At 38.2% G+C, this 12,543-nt stretch overlaps 1 protein-coding gene across 1 annotated transcript; it reads left to right on the top strand.

Moving 5' to 3' along the window:
- Window positions 1-1,531: 1,531 nt before the first annotated feature.
- On the top strand, window positions 1,532-12,543 carry tpo (thyroid peroxidase). Its single transcript, XM_026355739.1, has 9 exons — window positions 1,532-1,678; window positions 2,488-2,688; window positions 2,918-3,409; window positions 8,322-8,580; window positions 10,115-10,285; window positions 10,678-10,915; window positions 11,020-11,228; window positions 11,359-11,532; window positions 12,335-12,543. The coding sequence occupies exons 1-9, from the start codon at window positions 1,532-1,534 to the stop codon at window positions 12,346-12,348; spliced, it is 1,905 nt and encodes a 634-aa protein (XP_026211524.1). The 3' UTR covers window positions 12,349-12,543.

Below are 12,543 nucleotides of genomic sequence, written 5' to 3'. Positions count from 1 at the left end.
TCTGTCTTAACTGAAACAAGACCTGTCCAAAAAAAAAAAAAAATGTCCCAAAGGTACCAAAACTTTTAAATGTCAATTTCTGTGCACAGACGGAGCACGGCCTCATCCTCCATGCAGGTGTTTACTTTCCTTCGGCAAACTGAGAGCGAGACCACAGAGATTTCCCGAGCAGCAGAAGTTTTTCAAACAACTCTGCAAGTTTTAAAGACCAGAGCGAAACAGAGATACAAAAGGGATGTCACGACACCAGGTAGAATTGCTTTTTGTCGTTTCATCCAGGGGATCTCGCAGTAAAAGAAACCTTAAGTTGGTGTTTGTCTTCAGAGGCAGTTGGAAGTCATGGAGTTTGAAAAAATAACTTAGTAACATGTTTCATCATGAAAATGTTACTATTTTAATTTTTAACAAAACACTATCAGTTAAACAGATACAGGTTATCAACAAATACAAACAGGACGTTATCGTTTCTCTCTCCTTGTGTTGTATGTGAACATGTGCGTCCTTTCACTTGTATTCTGCTTCTTCATTTTTCTACTCCTAACTTTACTGTGTCATCGTGCCAGGGCTGTTGTCGTGGGAAGATGTTGAGCTGATTGCAGAGTTCTCTCGGTGTCCTCCTGCAACACATCCAGCTGTCTGTCAGCACAGTCGCCTCGACAAATACCGCTCCATATCTGGTCTCTGCAATAACAGGTAGCAACCTATTGTGAAAAAGTAACAGGATACTCTATACACAGTGGAAGCACAAATATTGCAGGCACATCCTTTCTGGAAAGGAATCTGGAATGATATTTATAGTAAACTGCATGAAGTCAGAAGGTTGAGTAGCCATTTGTTAAGAAAAAGGAAGATGAGGTCAAAGCTATTTCAGTTAATTTAGGTGATTCTAACCACCACCCCCTCATGCTGCCCCTCAATTAACAATTCAAAAGCTTTTCAATAGCACTTTCTCTTCCAAAATTTGAATTTGATGTAAAAACACAACTTCAAATTAACAGACAAACTTGTCAGCTGAGTTGGATTGTGGGTAATGTGTGGTAAAATGCAAGGTTTTGTTAAGGAAGATCAAGAAGGAGGTGTGGAATTAGCTGCACTGATTTGTTTCGTGTTTAAATCTATTCATCTTGAGAATGATACTGGTTGATAATGAGAGGGCAATGCTAAATTGGAGAACTTTTTTTTCATTGTTATATTTATCTCAGTCACTTGCTGTTGTTACTTTTATAACAGCAATGGGAAAAAAAATGCATCAGTCTCCGTGGAGCACCTGGTTTTTCCCAAGGGACATACTGTATATTCATAGCAGCAAAGGAGCGTGTTCATGAACTGACAAGCTGAATCCCTACTGTGTCAGTGATGCAGAGTCTCAAAACCTGCCCTAAATAAGCACACTGAGTTCACATTCATTTGCTAGTAAAAAGTGCTATGTTTTTTAGCTCATGGTGACCATTTGGAGAAAAGCAAATGCTGTTCAATTCAGTGATGGCATACAGTACACTGTTTTGCACTGCAGTATTTTTGGACACGCTTCATGATTCTTTTTGTCAGGCAAAATCCTCTCTGGGGAGCAGCCAACACTCCCTTGGTCAGATGGCTTCCAGCTGAATATGAAGACGGGGAGAGAGAACCCAAGGGCTGGAACCGAGGACGGCTCCATAATGGAGTCCAACTTCCCCTGGTAATCTACAAAATGCTGGTCTGACGGACACAAAAGTCTTGGTGGAGAAATTAGGAATGAAGCGAACTCACCATGCAAACCCAAGTTAATGCTGCATTCAATTTATTTTTCTAACCTGTTTCACAGGAGATAATGTCCACAGCAATTTAGGAAGAGCAGCAGTGTGTGTGTGTGTGTGTGTGTGTGTGAGAGAGAGAGAGGGAAGGAGAGAGAGAGAAAGAGAGATGACACTGATTACATATTGCATTTGCACCATGTTCATAGATTAAAGGAACTTGGTTTCCAGTCACGTGAATAAGCACTATTACTATTTCTCTCAATCAAACTGTTACGCTACAATATTTAAATCCTAATTTACTATATGGGACCATTACACAGAGTGATGTCCTTTAGCTGAAGAACTAATCAAAGCTGCATCAACTGTATCCAGCCTGCAGCTTACATCCATAGCTGTATATAAGAGCTCCAAGTGTTTTAGATAATAATAATAATCTGTGATCACAGCTGTCCCATTTTAAATAAGAGGTCAATTAAATAACATCTTGAATGTCTAATGCATTGAATAACTCATTTTTAATCTGTTGCCAAAATCATGGGAAATATAAAAGAAAAGACACTTGCCAGAATATATTGCAGACTTTGATGAGCCATTTGTGTGTTTATATATAAGTTAACTAATAATGAAGAAACTAGTTCACACAAAGAAGACTGCTGGAGTCACCGCAGAGCTGGCTGAGGGAAAATACAACCTCACACTGTAAAAAGGTAACACCCACTGTCAAAAATAACCACTTCTCCTGTGTCAACAGCCACGGGAAGTCAGCAAGCAAATACTGAGGAGCTCTTTTAAGAGTACAGAAGACACCTACTCTCAGCTGCTGGTGGAGTGGGGTCAGTACATTGACCATGACTTAACCTTTACCCCCCAGAGCACGGCCAGAGCTGCTTTTGAGACCGGTGTGGACTGTCTGGACTCGTGTGAAAATGTGCATCCGTGCTTTCCCATTGAGGTAAACTGAAAGCACCACAGTCTCTCTTGTTACAATTTTCTTCCAGATTTAGGGTAAAATGCTAATTTGCTTTATTGTTGAGAGTTAGAGAGTTAGTTAGCATGTTTCTATCTTATCATAAAACTTGACAATAAAGCAAATAAGTATATCTTTGACAGTACCTTTTAATAAGCACAAAAACATCAAGAGTAGCTTAAGATGCTGTTGAATTAGTTTGTCTTCTCTACAGACTGATGGTGTGCTCTCTGGTGCACAAGGCTGCATGGCTTTTTATCGCTCCACACCAGCCTGCTCCATCAATTTTGAGTCCGATATTGGACAAGCTCTGCAACGACAACAGTTAAATGCCATCACATCCTTCATAGATGCTTCGGTTGTGTATGGCCACACTCCAAAGCTGGAAAGCTTTCTTCGTGACCTGTCTGGCCTTAATGGGAAACTTGCTGTAAATGACCGCTTCAGAGATCCAAAAGGAAGGCCCTACCTCCCTTTCGTAGCCACACTGCCATCAGCCTGCCACCAGGAACCGGAGGGGGAGAGAGTGGAGTGTTTTAGTGCTGGAGACAGTCGGGTCAACGAGGTTATGACCCTGATTGCTTTACATACATTGTGGCTGAGGGAGCACAATCGAATTGCAGAGGCACTGGGACACATTAACGGTCACTGGAGCCCAGAGACTGTATATCAAGAAACTCGCAAGATTATTGGAGCTCTGCACCAGGTATGTGACTAGTATATAAAACTGAGTAATGCCAAAATAAAATCCCGTTAAAGCTGGTTGGAAACTGCACTGTGGTGACATGCCACAATAAGTAGCAATGACTAACACTGCAGGCAGATGTATTTTAACTCAGGCAGAAACTACTGATAATTTTCTTTATCGATTTCTTGTGTGTGTTAATATCAGAACTGTTTCCATCTTAGTCACAAGCCCAGAGTGCTCTGAAATAAAGTGGAAAAATAATTCACAAAACGTTTGGTCAGCTGTTACTTGAAAAACTGTGTACTATAATTCAGTGTTTCAGGTTTGATGTGAAAGCTTTTAATGTTTTTACCAATGAGCTTGCACATTTTCCTTAAAGATGGTCCCAGAGGAAATACTTTTTTCTTCAAGCTGCCTGTTTTTTTGTCATAGAAAGGACATAAATAATGTATAATTCACTATATTGCTGCAACCAGCATTGGCAGCCTGCACAGTTTCCTTCTGTGGCCACTGATGTCACTAATCACTGACATCGGTGGTCTGCACCACAACATCTCACAGGATGATATGGCAGGTGGGTGTTGTTGTCTATTGTCACTGCGCTGGAATGACTGTTAATGTGGGCTGGTTTAGCTGGACTGCATACAGTAGAACGTACTATTTACTGCTAAACAGTGTCCATGTGCAGTGTGTGTGTGTGCACGTGTGTTTAAAGAGCAATTTAGGGGTTAGAATTAGGTTTTAGTTAGGGTTATTGTAAGGCCGTACATGTGATAAATAAAAAATTAAGACAGAGTAGATTAGCATGGCCTACATGACAAAAGGGGGCTAGAGAATGCATTATGTCAATGAGTGTCCTCACTCTGACTGCCATACAAAAATAAAATATTTAAAATAACAATAAAGGCCAGTGTGGTTCACAGCATGTTTTAGTGAAGAATGCAAATGATGCATGAGGGGAAAAAACGAATCCAGCATTTACAGCTACGGTGAATGTAAAATACAATATGTTCTAATCACCTGTTATTTATCAAGGGAAAACTGAAATAGAGGATGTTGTTCATGAGTTGTGAAGCAACACAGTCATTACAGTTTTGTTTGATAGTATAATCTGGATTAAATAATACTGGATGATTGCAAATCAGTTATGCAAACAAATTAAAATGACAGCAGCTACATTCTATAAAATGAGCACAAGACAAGCATCTCTCTAAACAAAAGTGACAAAGCTGAGGAAAATGTCTGCAACAAAAGCAGGAACTGGTGGAGATGAAAACCAGAGCTAAAAAAGAATAGAAGCATTACTTGAAATGAATGAAAATGTCACAATATTAGGGCTGAATGTGTAAATTGGCAATTGTATGCCAACAAGGTAATGAGACAGGAAGGTAATATGTAATTTACAGCTTGCCTTCACTGTCCCCAAGTCTCCCAACGAATTAGCCATTGTAGGTTTAATGAAAGTCTGTTATCAAACACTAGACAAGTTAGACAACATTTTATTCCTAACTTGTAGTTTTTGCAAAAAGGAATCACATAATTGTACCACTTAAATAATATATTTAAATAATATATACCACTTAAATAATAATATATTTAAATAATATATACCACTTATATAATTGGCTATTATATTATGAAGATTGTGATATTTACACTTTGCATGTTACTAAATCATAAATATCATCCTCTGTGGTTTTAAATGAATGCCGTATTCTTCTTAGCTAATATCCATGTTAGCTTTAGTCAAGCCCCCAGACACATTTCTTCATAACAGGGCAGGTGTCAGAGCCAAGCAAAAACACTGTGTCACTGACAAGTCATAATCCCTCATCAAATAAACAGTTTCTTTGCAAAGAAGAAACACGGATTACTTTCTGCCTCCCCATTGTCTGCCTTTGTTTTCTTATGTAGAAAGAAAGCTTTGTTGCAGCTGTCAGCTATGTTTTTAGTAATGGCTACCCTGGTAAAGCAAATTGTATTACCTGCAACCAGAGAGCATTATTAATGGTGGTGTTGCATGAATGTATTCCTTATAAAATTGAATGAACAAAACATGTTGTAACACAAATGATTCATTGCTTTCACTGAAGGACACAGTGACCCTGATGCTAGGCTGTAAAAGTTTTTGAGCAAAGGGAAAATAAGTCTGCAATCTTTCAGATTTTGGAAGGTGGACATTTGACTGCAGCAGTGGATTAACCATAGCTATTTCAGGTGACTCAGGGACAATGGCAGTGGAAAGAGATTTACAATATTAAATAGAGATGGGTCTAAGGCAGAGAGGTTCTTTAAATAATTTGTGAGGATGAAGTATGAAAAGCAGGTAGAGGATTTACATACTGTAGCTATAACCATGACCAGTTCACTGAAATCCCTGTATTGAAAATGGAGTAAGACCTTAACTTTTTTTTTTTCTTTCCATGGACAAACTGAATTTAGCATTTCAGTAGAGGGTGGCAAAGATCCACTTGGGACATATTAAAATAGTTCAAGTCAAAAGGTTGTGTAATTCCTGTCCAACTGATTATTTGATTTCTAAATTTCAAAATAAGAGGAGCACAGAGTGAAAGATAAAATTAACACATAATTACGTCTGCCTGTAACGTAAAAAGAACATTCAGTCTGCAGCTTTCAGCCTATTGTTGTGGTTTGTTGTCCATATGGAACCACCTGCCCCCCCACATTTAATTCCTCAGGCAGCTGTTTCCAGCAAACAAGCTCACACAGAGCCAGTGTAATAGGATGCTGTTTTCATTCTTCATTATTGACAAGTCGCTGTAAAAGCACTACTTTAATGCATTAAAATATGTGCTATGGCAGTAATTACTAACCAAAAAACTACTTTCAGGCCAAGGGTAGTGCAATTATCCAGACACTGAAACAAAACTGTTATAAGTGTGTTAAGGTGTTATGAGGTGGATTGGAGAGAATGTTTACCTGTTTATGCGGTCTGTAACTGTGTAGTCTTAGAAGGATATAATAAAAGTGTGGATAATAACTTCCATGTTCTTTCAGGAGGTGCAGGAATATTAGAGAGCAACTTAGGGCTAAAATTAAACTTGGGATATAATGCAGGAGGACAGATAACCTAAGTGGGACACTCTTCAACGGAAGATCCTACTTCTGATGATAATACCTTTTTATTTATCTTAGTTTACCAGAAGGCAGTTGTGTCTACAGTAGCTTTGTCTGTAGGGAAGAATTTCAGAGATAGATTAAAGAGGTGTTTGCATAAAAATATAATGAGAGATATGCAAGTACAAATATAATATGATGCTTTTAAAGGATTTGATCATAACATGGTGACTAATAAAAGACTAAGAAAACAACTCTGGGGAACTCTATGGGTTCACTGGAAAGTGCACTCTTGGAAAATGAGAAAGCGTCACCCTTTGCCACACAGAAACTCTTTCCAAAGAGTAAAACTGTACTAACTACCTTCTAACTATTAACTTTCCGTTACAATCAAGTCATAAACTTTATCAAGAGTCGCAATAAAATCTATAATAAGAAAGGTTTGGCTCCAGTCAGCTCCTAAAACAATGTCATTAAGAACACCAAGTGCTAGAATCTGCTCTAAAAGCCCATCTTCAAATGAGTCGAAAAGAATTGCTAAGCTTTTCTATTTCTCAAAAGGAGAAGTTTCAGTATTGGATGGAACAGACAGAATTAGAGGTGGCTTTTTCAATACTGGTTGAACTGTGCCTAAAATGAACTGCGATTATAAATCTTAGGCATGTGATAAATTGTCTGTATAAAATAAATCAGCAAATAGATTTTTCTTAATCAGGTTAATTCAAGATAAACCAATGGAAAATCATATTCAGGGTCTTTTAGAATTTGCAAAGGCTCTGATATGACACTGAAATGCCCACCACACTTTACGTATCCCACACCGTGCCTCAGATACAGTGGCTTTGTGTCAATGCACAGAGAACATGCATCTTGCTCAAGTTTTTTGGTCAATATAATCTCTGGTCGCGGCATGTACAGTATTTGTCATAGAACAACCCAGATAAGTTCATACTGTGCTCTAAATAGGAACAAACATATAAATACTGTAGGTAAGTTTTATGTATAAAATCTGAGATATGATCTATTTCCCATGTACAAAAAATAACTTGCAAGTAATCTGCAGCACAGGCAGTAAGTGAATCCAGGTGGGAGCAGACAGGTGAAACTATTCATGTTTCTTTTCAATTCCTTTCTATCTATTTGAGGGCAGCCAATTGAAAACAGCGGGGGACGAGGGAAGGTACTCAACAGAAAACAAATCTAAAGGTCAGAAGCCAATTCAATACAGAGCAAAAGCCTATTATTTGCAGGAAACAGGAAATAAAAATGATCAGCTAACAACACCTGGTTTCATTATGTCTTGTATTTCAATCATAGTACAAAGTTGTTGTATGTTTATTGTGGTTAAGGGTGAGTATTGTTTGAAAAGCAAGAAATTTCTTCAATTAGTCAGACGTGCGCTGTCTGGAGAACATATTTTATTTCACTTTCTTTGCCTGTAAAATTCTAACATATTTCAAATTCCAGAGCTGCCATTCTTAACCATTAACCACCATTATTTAAACGTAGCATCTTTACACTGCATGAGAGGCAGCTGTGTTTCATCTGTATCTTTAAAGGAATAGAAAGTGAATTCTGCCAGGTTGGTTTTTAACTTGAAAATTACATGACATCAAAAGAGATCGCACTAATGTTTGTCTGTTGTCTTTAATGTTTTTTTGTTTTTTTGTGTGTGTGTGTGTGTGTGTGTGTGTGTGTGTGTGTGTGTGTGTGTCTAATTCCTTTTAGCTTCATACATGTACTCAGGATGTGTTGCAGTTATCTGTAAAGTGATGTTTTGTTTTTTGATTACTGTAACTTCACATATCCTACTTGCCTCTTTGTGATAATTAATTTCTCTTTTGACTCCCAGATCATAACCATGAGAGATTATGTTCCAAAAATTATTGGCCCGGAATCTTTTGAACATTACATTGGGCCCTATAGGGGATATGATCCATCTATGGACCCCTCAGCCTCAAATGTCTTTGCTACTGCTGCATTCAGATTTGGCCACGCTACCATCTCTCCAATCCTCCGGAGACTGAACGAGAGCTTCCAGGAACATGAGCTCTTCCCCCAGTTGAGACTACACAACACTTTCTTCAGTCCATGGAGAATAGTCAAAAAAGGTCAGTACACTCTTATGAAGCTGCCTAATGGAACTAATAACATATCCTGCAAGCACACCGAACACCCTGTTAGAAAGAGGGAATGTGGAGGGAATGAAAAAATATTCTATTTAGGTCAGCTTCAGCACTGAAAGTCTGGTGTAACAGTTAGCTCAATACAATTCTAGTAATTCACGAACAAATAGTCAATTCTACAGTCTGTATGATTATCGTTGGGACCTTTTCCATTAACTGTCAATATATATATATATTAACACACTCACATACACAGTAAGCACACTCACAGGCAAAACAGTCCAGAGACCAGAGAATGCCCCTACACTGAATAGATTCTCCCAAAAAGCCCATATATTTATAACATTTCAACTCCATATCTTCATCAGGTATCACTTGGGATGACATTTTAGTTGTGTCATCATTAAGTCTAATGTTTATTTCTTTCAGCTGTTTTGGTCTCTACCAGATTCTGAGGAAATATTCTCCTCCTTAGCTGCTAAATGCTTTACTGTGTTTGCCAGTTAGTTGCTAACTGTGTTTTTCTGCCATTTGGTGCTCAGCAAGTAGTATTTGCAGCTTTTTTACTGTCCTTGAAAAGAGCTGCCATCTGTGACTCAAAACAATGCTATCAAAGCAGCAACAGTGAAGCAAACAGATTTCCTGGACTATGATCAGGTAGATTGAGATGATAATTTTCTTTAGATTCAACACTGTGAGCAACACTTTAACATTTGATGCTTTCTGATAAAAATATAAAGCAGCTTTAACGCTTTATTATGTTAAATATTTCAATTAAAATATGTTAAAATTGTGCTTCTATCTCTATTTTTTATGTCTGTAAATAAATGATGTTGATTCACAGCACTGTTAAGAAATATATATTTGGATCACGTAACTTCATACAGTTGGATTTTCAGCAGACCTCCAGTGGCTGAAGTATTGACCTTACTGCATAGAATGACTTCAGTAGCCCTACTTTGGAGAATTTCTATTGTGGAACTGTGTGTTGTTATGATAAACAGCACATTCATTCCTTACAAGCCATTCATCCTATTTACTCAAATGAAATTGTTTGGATACCAGTTAGCCCACGGGAAGCAGCAAATCCGAGCTTAGGAGTGATGTACAGACCTGTTTTCTGAGCAGCAAAAAGAAAGGATTACATGAAGGAAACCTGTTCTCACCAAACATGTACTGTGTGTTGCTTTTGTTTTTTTGTTGTTTTTTTTTGCTTTCTGTAGACAGGGTGGATTGGTTAAAATTAGCATTATCTGCAGTTAAATAGTAATAATAATACTTCATCTCCATGCAGAAATTCTTCAGCAGGCAGCTGCATTTAAGGTACTATGGGTTCGAGGTTCAGCATCTAGTCCAGGTACACCAGAGCTGCCCCCTATGGCATGCATGTTTTGATGTTACCAGGAAATGTTGATATGTGAACTTACAGTAGAGGTTTTTTCCTGCATCCACCACAAAGAAATGCAGTGTTTTATGTTGACTGTGAAATAACTTATTAGCAATACTGTTTTGCGTCTAGGTGGAATAGAACCAACCCTGAGAGGAATAATTGGGACTGCAGCACCAGCTGTCAGTGCAAACACGCTGGTAGCAGAGGAGGTAACGGAGAGGCTGGTTGTCCTTAATGTCCCGCAGTATGTGGACCTGGCCTCACTGAACCTGCAGCGAGGTAGAGATCACGCCCTCCCAGGTACGCCCTCACATTCAATAGGATTTACTAAAGCCTGTCAAATTATGGTCACAATAAAAAATCAATGCCCTATTTAATTATAAACAGTCCCTTTGTCATTCCCTTTGTCAGCACACTTAAGCACATCCTATTCATAAACTTGTAGTAATAAACTAAGATATCTGTCAAACTATCCACCACACTGTGACGTCTGCAGGTACCAGTCAATGTGCCGGCTTAGTAGGAGCTCTGAAATTTGCCATTTTCAGCCAAAATAAGCTAAGTTAAGCATAGTTAACATAGTATAGTTTTAGCATCAGAGATGTGACAATGATAACATCTTCTAATGTACCCCTTGCCAAGAAAGTTTATTAAAGCTTATTAATTTAGACTGTGCTGAAATTACTTTTCAGGATACAACAGCTGGAGAGCTTTCTGTGGCCTGAAGTACATCAAGACATTAGATGATCTCAAAGAGGTCGTTGGAGCTTACAAGCTTGCTGAGAGGATACTAAAATTATACAAACATCCCGACAATATTGATGTATGGCTTGGAGGACTAGTTGAAAACTTGTTGCCAGGCTCAAGAACTGGACCTCTTTTCGCCTGCTTGATTGGAAAGCAGATGAAGGCACTTCGCGATGGTGATAGGTACAGTTTAAAAAAAGAAATGCAAAGAAATAACGGCTTGGGTTGAACATGATTGAAATGTTAATTCATTTTTAATGGAGATATCAACTATTTTTATTTTTTAGGTTTTGGTGGGAAGCTAAGAGTTTGTTCACCCAGCAACAGAAAACTGAGCTTTTAAAGGTTTCCCTCTCTCGGATCATTTGTGACAACACTGATATAAAGGAAGTGCCTGCTGACCCTTTCAAATTTGGGAAATACCCCTCTGATTACATCTCTTGTAATCATATACCATCGATTAATTTAGAAGCTTGGAGAGAGGAGAAAAGCCGAGGTGGGCATACAAGACTTGGGCAAGTCCTCCCAGTCCCAGCATGTAAAAAAAAAAAAAAATCATACACATTCCTTTGAATTTTGCTGTTGCAATACACATTAAATGAAAAACTTTTACCACTCTATTGCAGACCTAGAACTATGCTCCTCTCCAGCAGCGATTAAGAATGGGGATTTCATATTGTCCTCTACATCTGGCAAACTGGTTGCTTCATACTCCTGTTACCATGGTTTCAAATTGAAGGGTGTCGCTGCAATAGTCTGTGAGGGAAATAAGTGGAGTAATCAACCCCCACAATGTACAGGTATGTGAATTGTTCAGGCATAGATTGTTGCATTTGTAGCATTTGTTGCAGTGTGGCATTTTTCTTAATCTAGACTACGTAGAGCATTTAAGAAATTCACTGTCAGCTGCTTGAAAGAAAATTCTTGTAGTGTGAAGTGCAGCATACTTGAATGTAGTGTATACTTTACATCATGCTTGGTAAGATTTTGTTCAGCACCATAGACAATCTATAAGCTCAGACATGCAACTGTCAGACTGGAGCTTTACTGCTATCTGCTGGTACTAAGGGAGAAAGGAAACTATCCCGGTAGGAGATAGAGTGGGAAAAGACTCTTACACTCACCATGACAGGATTACATTTTATTTTGACATTTTTTTCTCTAAGAATAAAGGTGGAACAAAAGCATGTTGGTATTCAATGAGTATAAAAAAACATAAATAATTAAAAAAATGTCTGAAAGTCAATTGGCTAGTTGACTCCCAGGATTGGCAGCCTTAGATAGACCCTTCGGATATACTTGGGATATATCTAGATGTAAATACTAGGGAATACTATCTGACATTCTGTATTTGCATCTTTTGATCTTAGACTCAAATGTCTTCAGTGTAGAGCATGATTTATTTTCCTTCGCTCCAATATTTTTGAAGGATGCTGTGAGATGGGTGTGAGAACACCTGTCAGTCTTTGTTAGCCAAATAAAGTACAGCAAGCCAACGTGACTAAAGTGGGATAGTCATGGTGTCACATGATTGATTGTCACTTGCTGGCACCATCATAATGCTCTATGATATTAAAAATAACCACATTGTTTGTTTTACAGGACATCACCACTGAGCTTTTCACAGTGCAGCAGATCCAGAAATGCGTCATAGTTTTGTAGGTAAACTCAGGGAAACACTACTGTCAATGATCTCTTTATGTTTTATCATTTGGTGATTAACAGAAACAAGATCCTGTGACTTCTGTAACATTTAGTAGACTTTTATTGTTTTTCATTGATTACAGTAAGTTGTAAACACAAGTCATTAA

Source organism: Anabas testudineus, chromosome 12 (assembly GCF_900324465.2).
Source record: "Anabas testudineus chromosome 12, fAnaTes1.2, whole genome shotgun sequence".
Classification (NCBI taxonomy): domain Eukaryota; kingdom Metazoa; phylum Chordata; class Actinopteri; order Anabantiformes; family Anabantidae; genus Anabas; species Anabas testudineus.
Note: the sequence above shows the minus strand (reverse complement) of the source record. Positions and strands in the feature narration are given on the sequence as shown.